The 24,237-nt window shown below is 37.7% G+C and overlaps 1 protein-coding gene across 1 annotated transcript in view; it reads right to left on the reverse strand.

Moving 5' to 3' along the window:
* Positions 1–356: 356 nt before the first annotated feature.
* The window catches only part of bcr (BCR activator of RhoGEF and GTPase), a 75,049-nt gene continuing 51,168 nt past the window's right edge, over positions 357–24,237 (reverse strand). Inside the window, exons 5-23 of the mRNA XM_028025944.1 lie at positions 22,751–22,858; positions 21,516–21,573; positions 21,368–21,420; positions 21,084–21,224; positions 14,943–15,064; positions 14,024–14,189; positions 13,814–13,933; positions 12,483–12,558; positions 12,154–12,258; positions 11,861–11,935; positions 11,549–11,646; positions 10,456–10,587; positions 8,583–8,642; positions 8,280–8,389; positions 7,475–7,614; positions 7,104–7,238; positions 6,837–6,942; positions 6,232–6,394; positions 357–5,929 (exon numbers count right to left, since the gene is read on the reverse strand). Of these exons, the coding sequence (XP_027881745.1) occupies positions 5,840–5,929; positions 6,232–6,394; positions 6,837–6,942; positions 7,104–7,238; positions 7,475–7,614; positions 8,280–8,389; positions 8,583–8,642; positions 10,456–10,587; positions 11,549–11,646; positions 11,861–11,935; positions 12,154–12,258; positions 12,483–12,558; positions 13,814–13,933; positions 14,024–14,189; positions 14,943–15,064; positions 21,084–21,224; positions 21,368–21,420; positions 21,516–21,573; positions 22,751–22,858 (2,058 nt within the window). The 3' untranslated portion in view covers positions 357–5,839. The remainder of the gene's footprint in view (positions 5,930–6,231; positions 6,395–6,836; positions 6,943–7,103; positions 7,239–7,474; positions 7,615–8,279; positions 8,390–8,582; positions 8,643–10,455; positions 10,588–11,548; positions 11,647–11,860; positions 11,936–12,153; positions 12,259–12,482; positions 12,559–13,813; positions 13,934–14,023; positions 14,190–14,942; positions 15,065–21,083; positions 21,225–21,367; positions 21,421–21,515; positions 21,574–22,750; positions 22,859–24,237) is intronic.

A 24,237-nucleotide genomic window follows, 5' to 3' on the forward strand; every position in this document is an offset into this window, starting at 1 on the left:
ATTATTGTTAATGTTACTCATTTTAGCTTGCTTAATTGTACAAATGTTAACTGCTTCTAATTGATATTAACTGCTGTTATTGCTTCATAGTTTGTCGAAGGCTATTTATTGTATTTTATTTAATATATAGGGGGCAGAAGCTGCTAGACTGCTGATAACAACCTACCTGTTTTATTCTTTTCTTAAGAATAAACACGATGAACGATGAACCTGAATGTGTCTGTCGTGGAGTCAGCCTATCGGATCTGAGACGAGCAAAGAAGGGTTACATACATATACATTGCAGGTTTACACCAACAATCATACATTTGGCTGATTCATCAGTTTCAAGCAGTCACAGGAGGAGTGCAACAAACTGTTTGTAGATACAGGAGATTTTATTTACTATTTTTGTGTACAAACATAGGCTGCAAATGCCTCTCAAACATGTTTTACCCTCAGAATACAGTAATCCTTTTTTTACAGTTCTACAAGCAGAACATTGAATAGTTAAACAAAGACAAAAAGACTCAAAAATAGAAAGTGACATAGTTGGTCAACATGTCTCATCCTGGAGTTTAACATTATGTCCTCAATTTTTAAAAAATAACTAGAACATTGCTTAGTAGGCAAATTTATTGATGGCATGATTTCTGAAAAGTGGCAGCAGAAGGTTGTGTAACATCACCTGTAATATGGCAATAAATACCAGGGTCCGATGTAATAAATGCACATTTAAAGCAATATGCCCCATATCTTCAGGCAAGCCCACAGAAAAACTTGAGATTTTTGGCTGGGACAGACTGTGGTGAGAACATGCAGATACAGTGACAGACGGAGCAAAACAATACATTTAGAGCAGTATAAGACCACGAACTGACAGGTCGGATTTGCAAAGAGGTTAAAGGTGAACCAGCTTGATCCAGAGAGCTGCGCAATGAATAACAGGGAAACCAAATTATGTATTCTCTAGTATTATACATATTATACACTCCATGGGAAAAAAAGGAGTCTGAGTTACTTGAACCTGCACTTTCTATTCTGTTGTCCACATCATATAGCTAAACAATCACAGTGGGCAGTCTGCTGTTTGAAACAAATAAATACGCTGAGCTGATATGCAGGAACCGAGTGTTCCTGCATGTCAGGACACATATGCTATTTTTCTGTTCGCAAAAAATATTTGCACCTTTTTTACATTTTGTCACATTACAACCACAAATGTCAATGCATGTTATTGTGATTATATGTGATAAACCAACACAAAGAAGTGCCTAGTTGTGAAACAGAAAGGAAACTGATACATTGTTTTCAATTATTTCATACAATAATAAGACTCCTTTAATCCATTGGTTCTAAATGTGTCATCCAAAATTGAGAAAAGTATGTCTGTGCTTCAAATCTACCAAGCCACTGCAAACACATGGAAGAAGGTGATGTGCTCAGATGAGACCAAAAATGAACAGTTTTACCTGCATACACCTTCAAACAGGAAAAAAACAACCCTAATTCCAGCCTAGGCTACAATGGAGCAGTTTCTATCAAAGCAAAGTTTTGGGTTGCAGTGACCCAGTCAAAGTCCAGACCTAAATCCAATTGTAAATTTGTGACAAGAGCTGAAAATTTCTGTTCACAGATGCTCTCAATCAAAGAAGAATGGGCAATAACTTCAGGGACTTTTGCACTGAAATGTTCTTTACAGACTATAGATACAAATGTGCATCACATTTTTCACAATTTTATTTGTATTTTTTTAAAGCAGGTATTCTCATCCTTTACACTACATAAGTATACACTATTTTGTGTTGGTGAAGCACATAATCCTAATAAAATACATTTAATTTGAGGTTAAAAATAACAAATGTGAAAATGTTTCAGCAGTGTGAATATTTTTGCAATGACATCGTGTCTACAGAGCTACTTGGTGGTTCTTGTACTGAGACAAAATTAGAACAAAATGTTTTAAATACAACAGAAGAAGCAGATTAATTTACTAGAGAAATCACATTATATTAAGACATTTTTCTAACATTAATTTGACATTTTACCATAAATAAACAGATCAAGCAGACCATCTTATACCAAACTAGAAGGAATCATAAATAAATCAGCATAAAAGGCATTATAAGAGAAAAAACTATGTGTTGCACTTAGAGGATTAACTGTAGCACAGGGTTTCATTCACTTACAGCATTAGAGGTCAGATGAAAGAATGCTCATGTACAGAATGAGCTAAGACCATGCTTGTATTTTAAGGTCCTGTCTTAGCCTATAAGTAGAAGATGAAAGATGTGTGGCTGTCCTCAGCAAAGGCAACAAAAGGATGAATGTCTTTCTTAACCACCAGCTCCTCGGCTGACATGAAGACAAAGTAAATTTTGGTGGTAAACAAAAGCAAGTGTTGAGGCACAAAAGGGTTGGAGAAGTACAGGCAGCTGGGACTTTGTATGAAGGAGAAACGTGACTGAATGTTCACATTCTAAATGAGGCTAAAAGCATGCTACAGTGAGTGACACGTAATCAAATTATATTGTGGAAGCAAAATAGCAAGCCAGCAGGAAAAAAAAACACAAAATAAAATAAGATCAAAACAGTGATTTCAAATATCCCAAGAAGCTGATTGCTTGCTTTTGTTCTTACTCAGTTGCTCGTATGATACGTTTCTGTTGATAATCATAGATTTAAAAAAACCCAGTAAACCCTTTAATTAGGCCCTTTTAGCAGAGTCCCCTATAGATACCAGTCAACCACAACAAAAGAACCACATCGGCTCAGATGCATTAGCACCAATTTTATTTTATTTTATTTTTTCCAGGAAAAGATTTTGCTGGGAGATTTCCGAGCTCTAACAAATTTGGGTGCAATTTTGATATTTATCAAAATTAATTAACTGCAAGACTCATAAAGTTTTGCCATTGTCAAATAACATGTTATCACAGATTTTGTTTGATTTATTTATGCTTCATTTATAAAAGTTAAAATAAAAAGATAAAATCTGAAAGGTCAAAAACCCAATGAATCACCCGAGGCATGTCTGTGCAAGCCATTTGTAAAATGGTGACCATGCAAGTTTTTGTGGGATCGCAGCAGGTAGGAGGACCTATGAGATTCTCACAGTATGAAAACCTTAAGTAAAAAAACTAAGATTTTACAGCAGTGTGGTGTTTATACAAAAAATTAAAACCAAAATTTGCACCCTGATCTTATTACTTTTAATTAAAGCAGAAAGGCAACCAACTGCTAAAATAATGGAACATATTAATTATTACATTTATGTGTTATCTACAACATATTAGTCATTTTGAATCATTTTATGTAAATAATCACCTTCTAAAATGCTGGAAAAAAAGAGCAAGCAGTGGTATTCAAGTGCTTATTGAGCAGACTGTTGGGCATTTCAGGCATTCTACTTTTAACATAAAGTAAAACAAGTAGAATGAGTGGATGTAGGCTGGTAAATTAGTCAGGCTCTCTGCTACACAGCTGCACAGTTAGCTGGCTAGCAGACAAACTTTTCATAGCTTGCCAACTGATCTTTTAAAACTTCTACTTTTAAAAGGGTAATGGGCGACACTTTGTTAGTTTCTGTGCAGTGATTGTCAGAGTTGCTCAGAACTGAAAATATTTCCAGACAACCTAATATCCTTTTCTTCTAAGCCTGATTCAGCCTGACTCAGCAAGCTTACCAGCAACACTAAAGACTCTCTAAAGTCAAATAAAACCCATGACTCTCCAGCATTGATGTGTATTTTTTAGCAGGTTTGATGCAAAGATATGCATCAAACCTGCATTTGATGCATTTTTAAAGTTATAATTTTAATTTTAAAATGAGAATTTAAAGGTAAATTGCAACTTTAAACTTTGATACCAGTAACCGGCTCATGCATGGTTCTCCGCATTTTAGAAAACTGAAGATTGATGAATAAAATGTTATTTTGCATGACTTCAAAATGTTGCACCAAGATGAGAACTAGTTCTTTTAGCTTTGTTACTTAAAACCCCAGTTTTCTTTTCAGAAGATTAACACAGAGTCTGTAAAAGCAGATGGTTTTCTACACCTGAAAACATCCAAACTACAAGGATCATGTCACTTACGACACAAACTATCATGGCTCAGAAAAGGCCTATTAAATCCTCAAGATTAAGGCATTAAAAGCAAACATGTATTTAATGCCCAATATTAGCCTGAAAGATGGCAATAATGAGTTTGTGGTTTACATGTTGTGGCTGATTGGTGTATACAGAAATCTAATCCTAACCTTCATCATCTAACTCTAACCCTCTGGCTAAAAAGATATGTTTTAGGAGTGCAAGAAAATAGAATTAAAAACAACTGACAATATCCCAGATCAAGTCTGAATACAAAGTCATCCATAACAAATTCAATAAAATAATAAAACATGCCTGCATGTTAAATCAGTAACAAAGAACGTTATGAGCTTTGCCATGGCCGTTGCCACCGGGAAATCTTTACAATAGCAAAAAGGGTAACGAGTGGTATAAAAAAAACAAAGGTATTTCTCACTGGACATAAACACAGAATTGTCAGGCCACTTAAATTCTTATACAGTAGTTTTAATATTGTATGAGTGCACTTCTGTTGCCACAGATTAAATGGTACAAAAAAACATAATCTCCTACATGATTTGTATGAATTTTCTGTATTATGACTGTTGCATAAAGTCTACACTAGACGGGCGACAGACGTCTCTGGAGGCGAGACGAATCCGCCAAGAGACACCAGCAGTTAAAGACGCTTGTGCCTTTTAAACAGCAGCATACAGAATTTGACTACAATGCTTGCGTTACCTTCATAATAATAATAATGGTATTTAAATGGAGAGCTCACGGGGGGCTATTGTTAAAAATAAGGCTGAAGTCTTGCTCTTTTACAGCAAGGTCGAGGCTAAAACCTACCACTTTCATAAAGAAAAACAAAATACTGTTTTCCTCAACAGGACCCCCCAAAATAAATAATAGTAACAACTTTCAAACAAAATACAACTTTAAGATTACAAACATGTACATGCCTCATTTTATCCCCTAAAAACAACAAAAACAGTTTGGCAAGATGTCCTATGTCACAACAAGACGAACATTTCGACAATTCCTACATTAGAAAATATATTGCTTCCTGTGCATTGAGGCTGGAGTCTACCTTAAGAAACAAATGAGATCAAATAAAAATATGACCAAATAAATCTGCTTTTTCAGGTTTGGAAAGAAAAAAGATTGGGTAACTAAATTCTTTCTTTCTTTTTTCCCCAACACATTTCAAGTCATAGCTCTCAACTTGAATTTATGTTGTTTATGTTGTAAGCACGATCAGGTGTTGGCTTTCATTGCCTTTTAAAAAAATGGTGACTAAAAGGCTAAAAAAAAAAAAAAAGTCCCATCTATCTTGAAATAATGCACAGAGAATGATGTAAGAGATTGGATGTGTAAAAACATTTGAGATGGAATAATGTGTTTTGCAAGACTTAATGATTGTCCAAAAATAAATGCAAACTTCAGTACAATGCCGCAGTGTAAAAGAACATGAAAGTCAAGAAAGACGTACTGAATTTTAACACGTCTTCGTTTATGAGACAAGAAAAAAGTAAACTGTGACAAAGGCAGATCACCTGGTGAATAACTACAGGTACCAGGAATCATACTAACTATTGGATAATGATGTGTATAATTATGACCTCAAATCCTCTGAGCTTCAGAGATGAGTGGTGCCATCTTCTGTTCTGTAGAGACAATCCTTCCAAGTCAATTTAAAAACACACTACAGTGGGCTCACTTTGAGCCAGTGTCCATCCCCTTTTTTACACCTCTGCTAGAATGAGTTCAGAGCAGACAGTCTGTGTAAGCGCTACACCTCAGTGGAGAAGAGGATACTCTGTCGTTTACTGTCCGGGGTGGGGATGGTTTCCAGCTGCAGGAAATACAGCAAAACCTGGACCTGAAACAACAGGAGACAAAAGCTGTGAATTAGAAATAAACATGATACAAACTCTTGAAAAGTATTTTTTCCATTACAGTTGTCTTTTTGGCCCCTAAATTTAATAACTCATTGTTCCATATTTTGGCATTGCATCCCTATAGTGAAATTTTACCCAATATTCTCTAAAGAATGGCTACACTGTCTCTACAACGTTTCAGAAGTATTGTTGTTGAAACTCAGCATTAGCTGCTTATTTCTGACAGAACGTCAATGACAAAATTGGAGAGGGAGTGGACAGAGTGGCGCTGGGTTTAGCTCACTTGTGCCATAACTTCCAAGGACCAGCTGTCCCCCATGCTTATGGGTTGAGTGGGGTTAGAAGGAATCTTGCTGTCCTTCTCTGCCGGCCTTAGCAGAGTGGGCCCAAACACGGTTGCCAGATTGTGCAGAGACATCTTGTTGACGCTTTCCTTCTCTGCCACCCTGGGGAGAGGACAACAAACAAGTGACATTGGTGCCAATGATGTCAAACCGTGATGAATTGTTGCCTACGGTGGTTGTTTGAGTTTACCTCAAAAGGAAATTACTGAAAGGAGAACTGCAGAAGAGTTTTGAGAACTCAAAAGCTTAAACTGACGCAGAAATCAGTGAACCAGGTGCAGAGAATTTAAACGCAAATACACAATGGGGCAAAATTAAACACTTGGAGAACTGAGAAGTAGTTTGTATAATAAGCTCAGCATTTGGGGAAAAAAAACTTAAAATGAATACAAAATAAATGTATTTGATATTATAAATGGTTATGTAAATATGTTTAAAATACATATAAAAAACAAAAATATATTAGCTGAAACCTAAGGCCAGTCATGGAGTTGTATGTCTGAATATCTCCCAGGTACTAACTATAGAATCATGTCGTTCGTACCTCTTGAGGTGATCCAAAAGGAAAAGGAAGGTGACTAGGTTGGGTTCTGGCAGTGACAGCAGCAAGTTCAGCATACAGCTCTCTTTGGCAACACTATCAGTGAGGGCTGAACAGAAGGAAAGGAACACAAAGCAACAATTCATGTGACTCTTTCACACATTGCATGTGGCTGAATTCTTCAAGAAGCAATGTGTGACAACTACCTTGAAACAGCTCAATTTTAATAGCAATAATTAAATAAATTAGAAGCAGTGGGTGGTAACTTACTGATGCCACCTGCAAAATTGGGATAGAGCTCATCTGTGAAGAGGGGCTCAGGCAGCTCTCTGAAGTACAGCTTCAGGGTTCCAGCGATGGCATTAACATCCATCTCGCTCATCATCACAGACACATCTTTGTTATCTGCAGGAGGAAGACAAGAAATGAGTAAAGGCCAGAGGAAACGGATGGCAGGAGCTAAGATGTGTGTTGCTAAAATGATGATAAGGAAATGCAAATACATTGTTTAAGATAGCTTATGCAATGAAACCTTTAAAAGTTTTGAGTATAGAAAGCTAATGGCTCCTCTTCACACTGAATACAATTACAGCAGTATACAGATCATATAAGCTTAGGACATAGATTGATCCAGGACTTACTGGTGTCAAAGGCGGTCTTCAGAGCCTGAATATCAGTGGCCACCCCTGATACTCTGTATATTCCCACCTCCTCCATGCCTCTCCTCTCTATCTCTTCTAGGCACTGACGGACAATGTAGGGCACCTTGGAGCGTTCCCGTCTGGATCAGGACAAAAACAAACACTTTGACAATTTACAACAATTTACTTCCAATCACTTTCTTCTTTATTCTTGAACTCTGTTTCATTGGAAGGTGAAGGTTCCTACATATTTTTTTTATTTCAAAATTACTTTTACCAGACTTCCAGAGCTCTCTGTCCTATTTCATACCATTTCAGTGTATTAATAAAAACTTTGAGATGGACGGATGGAGTAAGGTCAAATAGATGAATGGGTTACTTGCTATGCTGGACAAAATGTATCCTTTTTTCCTTGAGAACATTGTAGGTTGCTAAGTCTAAGGAAAAGAAAATTGATAATAAAAAAACAAAAAAAGCCACTTATTCGGTTATATTAGCTTAATAGTGGTGAGAGATTGCCATATTGTCCAATACAAGAACAAGGACAATTAAAATAAGGTGCTGGTTAGGAAACTTTAACATGATCAGTTAAATAAAAGACAAACCAGTTAACTAGTAGGTTTTAACAGAGTGAAATTGATAGTTAAAGACAAAGCTAGCATTTGTCTTGCACAGAAAAGAAGACAACAAGTTAGACTTGAGGTATACCAGCAAGATAATCATAGTATAATACAGAAGGTTGTTTTTTCTCAACACGACGGACTGCTTTTTATGTATTTACTCCATTTTTCTAACGTTAACTCACTTGGTCACTGTGGAGATTTTAACTCCAAACACGCCCATGGGTTTCTCCGAGGGCATCCTCTTCAGGCTGAACTCTCTGCTGGTGAACTTCATAGACAGTTTCACTTCAACCTGACAGGAAAAAAAATGTTTACAAGTTTAGAAGTGAGGAGCAGTCATAAAAATCAGAAATTCATTTATGATAACTTTGCAGAATCTCAAGTAAATATTGTTTTAAAGAATGATATTATTAGAAAAAGTCCAAAACAATAACATTCAGAGTAAAATGGATTGGATGAAAGTGAAGAATAACTGTCACACTCACCCCATTCATAGGAATAACTGTTCTTTGCCAGTCTTTGCCTTGAAGAGTCTGAGCCTCAAGCTGAGAGGAATAATCAAAATACGCAGCTTTTATTACAAAATTAATGGTAATTAATTGTTATTTTTAAGACAAAAATATTCGATACCATATGAGTACATGAGGTTAGGGAAAAATTGAAAAAGTCAAAATGTAGTTGATCATTTATTTATTAATTCATTTCTGCTAATTTCTACTGGTTTACGCATTCTGGTTTACACTTGTTTCCGTCTAGATCGGTTAGAGAACCAGTAATGCATAAAACTATGACATCAACTGCAAAGATCCACCCTCTACATGCAGTAGGTGGTTGCTGATATCATTCATTTACTGCATTTCCAGATATAAGATTAACCAAATATGATTTATTTCCAAAGACTAAAATCATAACCACACAGATCTGATAAGCCAACTGGATCTGGGGCAGCACAAACTGGTGCAACTGAGATGATGCAGAATACAAGCAGACACACAGAAGACTGAATGTTGATGTTGCCAAAGCCTCTTCTGGTTGCGTACAAAATCGGATCACATTTCTCATAAATTAATCTTGTACCGCTGAGTGTGTACTTTGAGCAATTTGATTATACAGAATTGCATTTCATTTAAAAAGAGAGCAGCTTTTCTGTTTAAATGTTTTACGGTGTGGATTTCAATTTTCTCCAGTAAAAAAACACAACACTAAGGTCCATTGGATTTAGTGGGGCTTAGCCTTTTCTCAACTACAATTTTATATAGCACATGTGAACCTATAAACAGTGAAGAAGGACTGTAGAGAATGGATGGACGGAGAGATAATTAATAAATGGATAGGTAATAGGTGATAGATGTATAATGAACTAATGATCATGAACAGAAACATGAATGGATCTTGACTAAAAAACAAACATATGGATATAACTTGTTGCATGATTCGTATCTGCGTTATGCTAAGCAACCTGCCAGGCTTTCCGTTGTTTTGCTCTGATTTTCTTTGTTGCAGACAGAGAAAACTGGGCATTCTCTGCCAGCAAATAACGGTAATTTTAACATGTAAACAACGTGAACCACATATAAATGACAGCAACAGATAAAAATAAGTGAATTTCTGTCAAATAAAAGAGATATCATTTGTTCAGACTTGTGAAAATCCTGTCAATCATCTCTGGCAGCTGGTTTACAATGACATCATCCCATTAAGACAGGATGAGGTCTCAGAATTACTGAAAAGATGCCACTAGGGGGAGCATGTCACTGAGCTTGTGAGCCAAGGAACCAGACTTTTCTGCTGCAGTTTAACCAAATCAAACAGGATACAGAAAGCTCAGATTAAAACTGTTTTCCCATAACTAACAGAAACAAACCTGTTTTGCTCTGGGTAAGCTTTTGATCTTTTATTTATTTTGCTAGAAACACAAAAAGAGAATAATATTTGTCTTTTTTTATCTTTATGTTTGCTAATTTACAGTGATGAATTTGGGCTGATGTTCTCTTGGCAACCTCATCAATGACACCTTAAATCTGCCATCAATGTCAGGATACCGTCAGTCATTAGGAGTTTTGACAGCTAAACCTGCCAGCACAACAATGGATAAAAGGTCAAAAATGGCAGCTTTTTGTCTGTCAAAAAAAATCATCCTGAGTAAATCTTTGCTGAACTGACAGACATTTGTTACTTGCTACACAGGTTGGACTATCTATTGCAATAACACACTAATATTCATCTTTCTACATCGTGCATGACTGTCAAATCGATATGTGCTTCATGCTTTGCAGCTGAGGAGATGACATAACTCCCAATCAATACTGAGTCATGGTAAGTCTGCAGATCGTAACGGGGGGTGACGTCATGTCATACCAGGATCTGTCCTTTCCCAATGATGCGGTCTGTGCTGTCTCCGTCTTCTTTGTTCAGCTTGGTCCTGTTGTAGCTCTTCTCATAGCAGAGCAACCTCAGGGTCTGAGAGCCCTCCAGCTCGATCTCAAACTCCTTTGGGTAAAAGAAAGGAAAAAAAAAAAAGAAAAACAATGTTTGCATGAAAGATAAAACAGTGAGACAAAAATTACAAATATTATCCCTTTACTGCCCACAGCAGAGCGACATTCCTTGCAATTATGTAAGGTAATGCTCTACATATGGTTTGCACATTGTTCTGAGATCCACACTGTTGGTTCATTTAGCTTTTGGACAGATGTGAGTCATCTTGTGCTGCAGATCCTCATTAGTTCATATTATTTCCACTTTGTTAAGCAGAATTCTCAAAGAGGATCTAATATTTTTCTAAACTCTCTCTTCCCTTAGTCAGCAGTGGCATTATGAGTGCACTATTCTTGGTGTGCACATAGATGCTGCACAATCTCTTCAAATTGTCCACACTCTTACAGTAGGTCCTATTTTATGTGCTGGAGTTGCAATCAAATGGCAAAAACTGATATACAAGCTTCAGCCACAGTTCTTTTAAAGCCTTTGGTAATTGTAGAAATGATTGTGACATCAGTGATTTTGATCAAAACTATAATTTCTCATGTGGGACATTTTTCACGTACTAAATAAATTCAATCAAATAGATATAGGAATGTTTCATAACTGTTTACCAGGGGGTGCTAATAACTGGAGGGTGCAATATCCACCAGCTTGTATGCAATAGTAACTATTTGCAGTAGTTAATTTCCTCTATATTTGTGTGGGTGGGCAGATTATCCTTTTAGTGGTTTTTGATAGACATCTTTTCGCTACTCAGAAACAGCTAACTGATAAAAACAACAGATGCTACACATATGAGAAGCAGCATAAAAACACACATAAGAAAAAGTGTTTTAAGTGGGTACTGCTGAGTAAAAGAAAAAAAAAAACATTAATGGTTCATTAATGCTGGATATTTGCATAAAATTCTACAGTCATAGAATGAGACTAGTAAAGATTTAGTGTGGGTATTTGTTCTGGATTTTACCTCGTTCCACTTGGGTTCAGTGGTGTATCGGTAGACTCTCGTCTTTGCTTTATTTAAAAAGAAGCCAAACGAGTCCACCTCCAATGTGCAGTAGAGATCTGGCAGAAAGAGGGTGATGGTGAAGAAATTACACATAAAAAAGAAAAAAAAGGGAACTCTGTATGCTCACAGGGAATGTTTGGTTGCATTTCTTTCAACCACAAAAATACAATAAATTAATAGAAGCTTTTTTCACTGCAACATAAAAGCTGTGGTTACTAGAGTTACCTTATGTTATAATTACTGCATAAAGTCTGAAGTTGAGTGACTCACTTAAACTCTGTTTGAGGCCAGAGGCAGAGTGGACGATTACATTCAGAAACCCGTAGAGACCAGAGGATTCATCCTCTGGAAAAACAGCAGAGAGATTGGAAAAGGATGTCAGCGGGGGCAGATTAGAAAAGCATGCACATCTCTGTTTATTCTGGAGTCGATTCAGGCAGAGGGGGAAGAGCAAAAGCAATGCCGGCTTGTGGAGAAGATTTAATTTAAAGCTGTTTTTGTAATAATTTCATTCCTGATGCACAAATAAACCCTACATTTAGGTACAAATAGAAGGAGCCTACCTTCTTTATTCAGACTAAGTGGAATGTTGTGGACAGTTTGGAGTTTGAGACAGGAACTGGTCAACATTTGGAGCTCCATGGACGTCAGTGAGGGCGTTTTAACACCTTGAAGACACAGAGGTAAATAAATGGTATCTAAATGTCAGTGGATATCAAAAACATGTCATATTGGAATGTGAAAGGGGGTCTTAGTCATAGGCTTAAAAAGCAGGATTTGCTGTAAATGTTTAATTAAACATAAATTGCACATTGTGATGTAGGAAGCAGGTATGTTTTTCTTTAAGTGGATCAGACAGGACATGCCTGGAGGACATCTCTTCGACACTCACATTTCTGCTGCTGTTCCCTGATTATCTCTCTCCACTCTGAACGCTCGTAGTCAGAAGAAATAAGGAAGCTGTAACTCTGAAAACACAAACACACACACACACACAAACAGAGTATATAAGAAAACATAGAGGTCTGGGAAAATGTATATGACCTGCTTTTGATTTTATTTTCCATGCTTAAATCTTTTAGATCAAACAAATGTTAATATCAGAAAAAGATAACCTTAGTAAAACAGTAAAATGCTATGGTTAACTACAGCTGAGTTACATTTCACTAGTCGCACTCACGTCTGATTACTGCCAAAATATCACAATCACAAAATCACTCAAATAGGAACTGTCTGACAAGATGGAGGTTAAAGATCTCAAAAGCAGCAAAGCATCCCTAGGCATAAACATCCATAAACTGAGAAAACATGCAAAAGGTGGAGAACCTTTTCAGGAGAAGCTTGTAACAACCAGCGCACATCTACAACTCACCCAGGAGGTCACAAAAGAAGCCAGAACAACATCTAAAGCACTGAAGACTTCTCTTGGTACAGTTAAAGTCAGAGTTCATGATTCAACGATGAGAAAGAGACAGGGCAAAAATGGCATCTAAGAGAGAGTTCCCAAGTGAAAACCATTAACAAAAAACACAAAGACAAAGTGGAACTTCCTGGAAAGTGTGCCGATTTCATCTGCTGCAAAACTCTGAGCATTAAAAAAAAAAAACAACGTACCTCCAGTTAAACATGCCATAATTAAAATAGCCATAATTTAAGGAAACAAGATTTTGGGTCTGTAACAGAATATCTTGAGAGAAAATATCTGTTCATCATGAAAAGCTCATGTGGACTTGAGATATGCTGCAAGACAATGATTCAAAGCACACGAGCAATTCTCTCTATGATTGGCTGAAAAAAGAGAAAAAAAGGTTTTATAGTAGCCTAGTCAAAGTCTAGACTTAAATCCAGTTATGTGTCTTTAAACAGACTGTTCAAACCCTCTTGTTTCGAGCCAAGTAAAATGAAACAGTTGCTTAAAAACTAATTTCTGTATTTAATCAAAGCAGCTTTGTCTGATGTTGAAACGTATTTGAAGATCTGAAACACGAAAGTGTAACATTGGAAGATCAAGCAATTAGTAAAAGGGAAACTCCAAATTTAGTCGGGAACTTTAAGAAGCGCTAGAAAGGATTTGAAACTTGTGACTGACTTATTTTTGGGACCTGAATGACTCAGGAAGGCAACGGTTAAATAAGAGACACAAGAAATACAAAGAACATGCAGGGAACGATTTAGAAAAGACTGAAGAATCTGAGCACATTATCATAATGGTGGCATCCTCACCTTTCCGTTCTTGTTGAACAATCTGAGCGGCATGCTGGGAGACGTTAGTAGCAGCAAAGACTCCTGCTCCGACAGTTTCTTCCGGAGTCGGTCGATTACTTTTGAACCCTTGTTGGCTCTCTGAAAATCCAAAGCAAAGAGAATGAATTGCTTCATAAAAATTCAGATTCTCAGAATCATCAGTATTTAGGAATGAGTCCTCCGACTGACCTTTTCCCTCTGAATCTCACTGCGAAGGTGTGAGATCTTGACCTTAACGGCGTCCAGCTCTTCGTCCGGGACTTGGGGAATGGTGAGGGGCTCTGTGTCTTCGGGGCCTTGGAAGGTCAGCTCAGTCAGGGGGATGTACCACTTGCAGTCGTACTGTTGATTTTTACTGCATTGGATCAGAAAGAGGAAAGTTAGAATGTCCAGAAATAAAAGTAAAGTAGATGCAAAGTAGGTTTAAAAGCAGGAGATGGATCAATAAAGCAGGATAATTGATACAGATGACTACTAGGGAAAGGCTTTGGTGGCATTTTGGAGTCCATATTGGACTCATTGGCCATCTGTAGTGGAAATCACGATTTGGCTCCTGCTTTATGTGATGCAGATGGTTTTTTTGCAACATCATCTAGTATGTAAGTGCCATTGCATGTAATTGCTCGCTTAACATATATTTTCTACTGAATAATGTTCTCTTAATCATTGGTTTGTATTGTTTGTAGATATTTCAGTCTTAAAACATTTTTAACTTTGAAAAATATTTGTTTGTTTTAGCAGGTTAATTTGCTCTTTCTGCTCTGGATGCCTGAGTGTTGCCATTTTTCTTGATCACTAAAAGAATGCAGTGATCAGGCATCGCTCTCATCTTTCACTGTGCTCTCTTTTTGTAAATATACCAAGCTGTTGCTCTAGACTCATCCTTTCTGCTTTAATTTTACTTTACACATATTTTAAATTTTTTATAATTATGTTGAAATGGTTTCATAGCACCAACTTCCATACGATGGCACGTTTAACTGTGAAAGAATAACCTGCATCGGTCCATTAAAAACTTCCTGACTCAGTTTTCCAACTCCTATATCATCTGTGTCAATGTTGTGAGGTTTTTTTTTCTATCTTTGCAAAGACAAACTGTTTTCTTTACCCTCCAATCTGTTTCTTCAGCTTGGCGCAGAGCAGCAGGTCAGTAAAGAGGAAGACGTGCCGCAGCTTCCTGGTTCCCTCCACCAGCTCCACCATGAAACTGTCCTTCAGCAGCTGGCGGTTCTACAGCAGCGACAGACATCATCATTTAGATCAGCAGGGGGATCACGTTTTAGGACTTTTGTAGCAACCAACTGGTATAGTTCCACCTATTTTCATTTCAAACAGCTCGTGTGTCTCTAGTGAGAAGCATCCCAGCATGATACCTTCATCTTCATGTGTATGTTGTGTTCAGGGTAATGTGAAGTGTTTTCTTCAAACTGTCTTTTGCCAAAAAGTTTGACTTTGGTCTTGTCTGAGCAGAGCACCGTCTTCTATACGTTAGCTGTGCTCCCAACACGGTATTGAGGCAATCTGGGTTTCTCTCTCAACAATAGATTCATTTTTGTCACTTATTTAGAAAGACTCAACTTGCAGTCCGTGCCTGTCAACAGATTCTCCCAACTGGATTGCTAGGCTTCTTTAACTAATGCTGTGGTTGTGCCATGCTCTTTTGTGCACTGAGACTTACTAATTAAGTATATTCTGAATTCAGTTGGAAGCACTCTTTAAGACTGTCCAAATAAATAAAAAAAAATTCAGTTTTTTATTCTTGGGGAAAAAAAAGAGTTTTTCTTTCACATCACAATTTTGTGGTACTTCATGTAGCTCTATTTGAGGTTAGGGGTTGGAATGTGACATAATATGAAGAAGTTGAAGGAAATACTTAAGCGAGACCCTGAATACTCTCTCTAATTAAACCAGCAAGAACAGAGGAACAAACAGAGAGACATGAGGAAATGAATGCTTTAGGAAGGACTCAGCTATACAATAAAGCCTGAAAGAAGGAAATAAAATCTGCAAGATTGAGTACTGGTTGTATCAGTTCAGTTTATGAAAAGAATCTCAGTCATCTATTTTTATGCTGCAGAAAAATCATGAGAAGTTTCTCACAAAAAGGAAGAGTGATATCTGGGGATCAGGACTCATCGCTGATGTCAGACTATATAATGAGATGTGTAATAAGGCCATTAACCAAAAGGGGGCAGTAAAGACATTTTCTAAGGATTTCTCTATGAAGACAAGGAGCGTAGACAAATGTAAAACCACATTTTGGTTGTAAATGGCTCAATTTTATTTGCTTTTAACCTCAGTTTTACTTGTGGGATGGAAAGTGAAAACAGTTATTGAAGTCTGCTTGACTTTATATCTTGTGGAAATGTTACAGTTTTCTCACTTGAATCTGAGGGTTTGTTTTGGTGACAGATATTTACTTATAAGGAATCCTTTTGTTTTCTTGCAAAAATATGATAGGAAACTGAAAAAAAGTTTGATAATAAACGCAAGTAGATTTCTTCGTTAGCAAATAGGACAGGAGCCATGGCGGTTGATTGCCTGCAAATGAAGGAAACTTTAAGGGCTTTTTGGTTTGAAGAAAAGCACAAACCATGTAATCAGAAAGTTGGACGCAAATTTGAACAGCTAAAGTTTTATTACTGTGCAACCTGTTCCTGCTCACTTCAAACTTGTAGTAAACAATCCTTCCCTGCAGCAAAGCCACAAGCATGACATCATGTTTGTTCAGAGCCAACTACATCCCTGTCATCGTGTTTGTGACCTCCCCTCTTTTTTCACTTTGTCTTTTTTCCTCCTCTCATCTCCAGCGTGTCAGTCACCGACAGAGAAAACTGGAGTAGAGCTGAGGCTAATGACAGAAGGAGAACATTTACGTGTTCGCAATAAAAATTTTTTAAAGGATTGCATATCTGAGGGTTTGTTCTGTTGTGAGTCAGAGCTGAAAAGCTTGTGAATGATGTAAGGAGGGGGCTGAGGAAGGATGACTAAGATGCAGGAAAAGAGGAGAAATGACAGAGAGAACCTGTGTAACGATGTCTGAGAGGAAACAGGGAGGAGAATGAGGCCGCAGAGGAGATCCCTGAGGAACAAATATCACACAGATGCTTCTTACTCTACAGATACCAACCCGTGTCATTGCAGCAACACATTTCCATCTCTACTGAACTTATTGCCTTCCTGATCATCAAAATACAGAATCTAATTCCACATATTGAACGTAAAACAGCCATAACCTGTGATGAATAACTTCAAGATTACTTGCTTTCATATTGTGTGTCTAGTTGGAACCCGCATTTGTATCACCACCAGATTCTCAGCAGACATTTGTACCTCACTAAGCTTTTTCACAAGAAGTATTTTACTGTGTATGGTTTCCACAAATATCCTGCAATGCCCATTTCTTAGAGCTTGATGTGGAAATGATCGTACTTTACCTACAAAACCCTTGAAACCATTTGGCACCCTGAGCAGAAAATTGTTCAACCTTTTATTTATGACAGATTATCCTTTACTGATTTTAAAAATAATTCACATTTAATTTTAAAAGAATGTTTAAAATACAAAACACTAAAGTTCTCTATGAATTCATGACAAACACTATAACAGTGGGCAGGCTCTAAATTTGCAATCTGTGAAAACATACGGAAAAGAAGGAGGGTTAAAGAAGAGAAAAAAAGGAGGAAAAGTTAAAGAAAAGAAGGGTGGATATAAGCAAGGAGGAAAAGAAGAGAAGAAGACAAGGAAGGACAGAAGAAAGGGAGGTAAAATACAAGGAAGGACTAAATGACAAGAAGTGAAAGAATTAAAGACACAAGGAAGGAAAGAGTGAAATAAAAAAACAAAGTTAGTGCACTTAAAAGAAAGGACAGATGTTAGATATTGGACATTATTTTCTTCCACTTTGTAGCTACATGTAACGTTCTGTTTATCTTTTACATAAAAGTCCAATCAAATAGTCTAAAAACTGTTGTTCTGACCTGGAAAAATACAAAAAGTTTTGAAATTGTATGAATAACTTTAGAAGGTACTGTTGCTGCATTCCTCCAGTACAGAGAAAAGGAAGCCATAGTATTTAACAGGCAGGAAGAGAAATGCATCTTTACCCATTTTTTCCAGCAGCTGACCGTCGCATAAAAAAAAAAAACTGCTCATGCACAGATTAAATATTGACCAACTCTTGGAGGAGCCTCACCAAGAGCATAATGCACAAGTAATGGGATGGTTTATTTTTAGAGCATAAGCTTTAAAGGGCACCTCTGCACTCGTGTGAATGTGTGTGGATTTTTTGTGTGTGTTCTTGTGTGTGCGTGCGAACTTGGGGACATTTTTCTGGGGGGGGGGAAAGTGGAATTGTGTAAATGACTGTGTGCATTTCTAGTTCAGCATTTTTATTTTCATCCAAAAGGCAAACAAAGCAGAGCGAGGACATGAGTGCCGTCATTTGCATTTTAATTAAGTGCTTCCTGTTTGCTGCCACCCCCACTCATCATGGCGCGGGGCCAGGGCCTCTGGGGGCCCACCTGTACTCATCGGTTTCATCATACCTTCACTGACCAAACTGGAAGTGACTCAGTGTCTATGCATGGACGGCAATGATTACCCTTCAGTGCTCCTCCAATTGTTTGTCTTTTAGCCAAGAACACAAATACACTCTGTGGTTTCTACCATATTGGCTAACTTCCTTATCATTGACAAATCAAATAAGCTTGACATGAACTGATGGAAATAAAATTTCAAACTCTAAACACGTAACTTAAACCCTAAAGCGAAGAGAAATTAATATCGAGTATTTATTTAAAAAGAAAATGAGTGTAGAAGTTAAAATGCACAGTTTTTACATGAAAATCAGCAGCTTCTATATGGCAACAAAGACAAAAAAAACAACAACAACTCCAGCCTATTGTTTACTTTATCTTTAGTGAGGTGTAATATAATGAAGCCCATTGATTTCAGAGAGCTCCTTTCATGTATCCATGATAAATATTTGATGGCTGCTGTTGGGGCCTGAACTGACTGAGATGGAAACTGAGGCCTGCAGGGATAATAAAGGAAATGTGTGCGTGTGCTTGTGAGTGTGTATGTTCCTCTAACATATGGAACAGGGAGTAGGGAAGTGTGTGTGAATGGAAAGGGTGCAGTAATGACCCCCCTGTGAGCGGGGGGAGGAGCCCCGGCGTCTCGCCTCCTCCCATATACCATTAATAAATAATTAACGAGAAATCTGCCAGTCAGTGTGGACTGGTGGCACATTACAAGGCACTGTGTATGGCAAAGGCTATCAATCAAGGGGCATCCATTCATGTGCATCAACTCATCTCCAGGGATGGGAGAAACTGGTGGGGGAGCGGGTGGTTGAGAGAGTCTGTGTGCGCTGGTTCGAAAGACGGGTGGAGAGGGTGGCGGGGGGACTGACAGATACAGAGCAAACAGACAGAATCAGTCTCATGGAGGCAACCCTGCTATGACCATATAAGGACATGGGCTCTGCTTTAGGCTGCAGATTGGTGGCTCCCATGCACTCATCTGGTGGTGACTTCAAAGTCATTTGGAGGTTGAGTTTGTGATGTCATCATTCCCAAGATGGGCAGGTGCGAGTTTAGCTGACATAAGTAAAAAAAAATAGAGGCTTATTTTAGCGGAAAACGTGGGATGTGAAAGAAAATATTAAGGAATATTTCAACCACTGGAGAGCGGCAAAAAAAGATGGAAAGCCTATATAAGCCAAAAAAACTGCATTAATGTTCATGTGTCATTTTAAAGCACATAATCATCAGTCAGACGATTCACAGAACAATAGACATACCTACATATTAAACAGTGCTTTGCAAAAATATTACCATTTTTGGTCATTTTTTTCCCTTCAGTTTTTAACCTAAGTTAAAAGAAAACAATATGGAGTTTTCAAAATTGTTTGCAAATAAATATCTGAGAGGGGTTGATTTGTATTTGTACTTGGGTCCATCCAGTTAATACTTTGATGAACATTATTTTGGGGTACATCTCCCCCAGCCTTTTTCCATCTTGAGAACATAATGGTTGTCCATGCTTCTTTGAAAAATGGCAACAGTTCAGTTAGGTTTGGTGGAGAGGATTAGTGAAGATCTATTTTAAAATCTTATCAGAGATTCCCAGCTGGGTCTATAGACTTTGGCTTGGCCATTCTAAAACATAAACATACTCAGATATAACTCTTCCACTGTAGTTCCGGGTGTATGTTTAGTGTTTGTCCTGCTAAAAGGCAAACCTACACCTCTCAAGTCTTTCGCAGCTTCCTATAGATTTTCCTCCAGGATCAGGCGGTATTTAACTCCTTTTATAATTATATGCAACTTTGTGTAACAAACAAATTGTATGAAATACACTAAAGTTTGTGGTTGTAACATGACAAAACGTGAAAAAAGGTTTAAACTTTAAAGGTATGATTCATTTTGTAAGGCCCTGGAAAAGTAAAGCACGGAGAATAGCAAAGATTAAAAAAAAAATGTTAAAGGAAAGGGAACAAACACTGTAAATATTATTTAGACCTATCATGAGTACCTGGTGAAATGTAACAAATAATTGAGTTGATTGCCAAAACAGCAAATACAAATCCAGAAAGAAGGCAAAATGTAATGAATTTAGAGATTTCATATAATAGAGGAAAATGCATGAAAAGATTTAGAGAAGGCAGAGAAATCTGTACATCCTGAGTTTCTGCGATCATCATGACTGCAGGCGGTACCAGAATGAAAACAGACACAATCCAGTAGTGTTAGTCCCTCGACAGACCAGAAAACATTTCTGAAATCCTCCCTCAGTGATTCATGCCCACAAACAGAAGTTCTAGTTAAAACTTTGCAGCACAAGGGAAAACAACTGTTTTGTATGAGTAATTTATACTGAGGACGAGCAGAAAACATGAAGGTGGTATAATCTTGGATCAAAGAAACCATTAATCATAAACAATATGCTCAAATTATGAAGAATTATGACATCCTATGTCAACAGAATGACTCTTAAATCAAAGAGGTTGAGTAAGAAACTGCCTTTCCCGAGCCCCTATAAACTATTTGGAGGATTTGGAGCAACAAAGATGGCAGAGGAGCCTCAGTTTAATAGTCAGGTTCCTGTTTTGTGCTTCAACTTTTCCAGAACATGAGACAAAGGATCCCTGGACAGGATAGTCGGCTCCCTATTGCCTTCCAAGCTCGTTTCTTTGGATAAAAACAGGAGTACTAGTTTACTGCTTTGCATTCTGAACGCTCACCTCTCCCTTCTTCCCAGCTAGAGACTGGCGCCTTGATGTCGTCTCCTCGTTGATGCTGGACAGAAAGTTCTGGGAGATCCGCAGGGCGTCCTGCAGGAGCGGGTGGTCCGGGTGGCTGGTGGGTGTGTGCTTGAGTAAGTCCTTTGAGCAAATGACAGAGTAATGTATTAAAAAAACAAAAAATATCTTAGAAGAAAAAAAACAACAATTTGAATTCTCAGTTTCTAATATATAGACAGCTGTGACTTCAATAAATAAAGCATGTTTCCAGTCATTTTGCTTACATGTAACACCAAAGTGCTGCGCGTCACCCGGTCCACAGGCTTATACAGTAAAGCTAAAAGTAAAATTAGACAAGAGTGAAAATTTTATTCTGCATGCAATATACAACAAGACAGATTTATAATTTAAAGTAACTTTAACATGACTGACCCTCCAAGGAGTTCTTGGCTGTATCCTTACAGTCTTTAGGGCTCCTCACCTTCAGGTTCTGTTTGGATATAAAAAAAAAAAAAAAAAAAAAAAATTGTAATCTAAAATTAAGTTGGCACAAACAACCCTGAGTAGATTAACAACACAAAAACATGGTAAGGTTATATTATATAGTTATACTGCTTCAAGCACTAAAAGTCACTCACTTCCAGATTAATTATTCAACTATCAGCAGATTCTTTTTTTACCCTACTATCATTCTAAGATGGCTCAGAGTTATTCGTCATTTCTTAGACCATTAATAAGTCTTCCATGATGAATTTCATGTATGATATGTAGATGCCCACCTAAATGCTGACTGGCAGACCCTCATAAAACATAGATGAAAAATTATGTACTAGAAAGATCCTCCTGAGGGATTTGGGGAAAAAGGGAGAAATAATGAATCAAGAGTATCAAAGATAGGTCACCAGACTGCTCAGTTGTCACAGTTATACATTCTTCCAATTATGTTTGCTTTTGAGCAACTCATGTGTAGCAGTGTGGTCAAGCGAACTGAGAAATTCAATCCATTTGCTGTAAAAAAAAAAGTAAACTATGTTGGTCACTCGTTCCTGTTTGTGTCATGTGAATCGCTACACATGCTGCTCAGACAGAACTGTGCAAAGAGCAGCTGAAACAGTCAAACTTTAAAACAATAAAGTGAAGCCCTCAATTTATGAGTCAAGAGAAGTTTCCTGTTAGTTTTGTCAGAACTTGATTAAGTGGAACAGCACGCAAATGTTTTTTAAGTCACTCTAAACGGAACAACAGAGCATCTCGTCTCATTCAGTTTGCACACATTTGCGGACGCTGTTTTCACATTGCAAACTCCATGTTGAATGGCTTCTTTGACATACAAACAGGCATAGCATGTTCTAACAACATAAATGCATCACACAGGACTTCCACGTTTGTTTACTTTCCAGTTCAGTGCTCTGTTGCAGCCCAGCCATTTCTGTCCAATGGGAGCAATGATCGTCATGTGTGTGGCTTTGTTTACAAATTACAGTCTGTTTGCAAAAAAGTACAATGTGAACACAAACCGCACCTTTGGTCTGGTTTTGGTCCAGACCAAACAAGCGGGCCAAAGGATTTTCTTGGAGCTCCAAGAGAGAAAAGAATACCAGATCGGTTACATCTTGGTTGACCACTTAACTAAGAACTACCTGACTATTTTATGTGGTCAGTCTTACCTCAGAGATTTCAGCAAACTGCGAGTTGGCTTGACAGCACTTCTCCGCTGTCTCTACAGCAAGCTCATAGTTGTCCAGGAATGCCCGATACACTCCAAGCTGGCTGGCCTGAGAAGGAGAGGGAAAGTTAGCATATTAAAATTAAAAGGGAAAGAAAAATATTTTTTTGTGAATTTTTAAAATAGGCTTTTTAAAAGAGCCAGGCTGAAATAGCAACATACATAATCAAAGCAATTTCTTGCTAAGATGTATGGTTTAGTTGAGTAGAATCTGAAAGATTGTGAAATACATAATCGAACAAAACAACCAGCAAAGACGACAGACGGTCAAAACAACCCCATTTTTACTACGGTGGCCCTAGACGCCTGCTGCTATAGCAACTAGTGAGACCTGTTCTCTGTTGAGTGGAATAATTAACGACTGCTGTAACAGAGGATATGATAGCACATTTAGGAAGCTTGATGACGAAATTAAATTCCAGCAAACGCTGTCTGCCAGAGCTGAGATTCATCTCAGCGGAGAACAAAAGGACGATCAATTCTTCGGAACAAAAGCTGAGAGAGGAGAGCGTACAGTGGAGCGGAGGTGGGCCCTGTGTGAGCTGTCAAGATCGACCCCCATGCGCCCACCCCCACCTTTAAAATGCTTATCACACATGTAAGCACTTCCCATCTGAACATGCTGAACAGGAAATTTTACTTGTAAAACTGATCTCAGGTGGCAGCATTTCAGACCTTTCATGCACTTTTTAGGAATGAATCTTAAAGATATATTTATCGTCATTTAGTCCAATGATTAGGAATAAGAGCTTAGATAATTAGAAAGATTGCAACATGAAAAATGTTTCGCAACCTTTTGTCAAAAAAATCATTGAAAAGTAAGTCAATCTAAAAATAGCAATTAAAAACTGAGATTAGTATTTTAGCATTTTAATGTATGAAACTAGAATTTTTGCTCTTTGAGCATTTAGAAGTAAAAATACAATAAACTACTAAAAATAAATTCAAAGTTGTGCGCCAAATTTTTGTTTTTCAATATCATACAAGTTTTCCACTCTGCAGAAAAAATTATTTAAAATGCATATCTGCAATGAGTTCACGCACTCTTTTACTGCAACTGTACAACTTTGAAATTATATGCCACAAAACTGAAAGCTGTATATTATGTCCGAGTTAAAACAGATTTAAAACGTTGTTTAGCAAAAATGCTGTTGCGCCATAAAGCAGCAGGAAGAAGCAGGAAGGTGCTGCTTTCATAATCTTTCCCGAGGCAACACAATCTGCACTACTGCAGGGGCAATTCAGAGCGTGACAGTTGCACTGCAGAGGGAGCGGGCCGCCCAAATATCCCAGAACCACATCCCCATACGACAGCGTGAAGGCTTATGGATTGTAGCCATAGAGTCGGGGCAGAAAATGGTTTTGAGAGACGGAAGAAACATGCTTAGGTATTTGGATTTCTCAGCTTGAGATTTGCAATTCGTTAGA

Source organism: Xiphophorus couchianus, chromosome 8, assembly GCF_001444195.1.
Source record: "Xiphophorus couchianus chromosome 8, X_couchianus-1.0, whole genome shotgun sequence".
In the NCBI taxonomy this organism is placed as follows: Eukaryota; Metazoa; Chordata; class Actinopteri; order Cyprinodontiformes; family Poeciliidae; genus Xiphophorus; species Xiphophorus couchianus.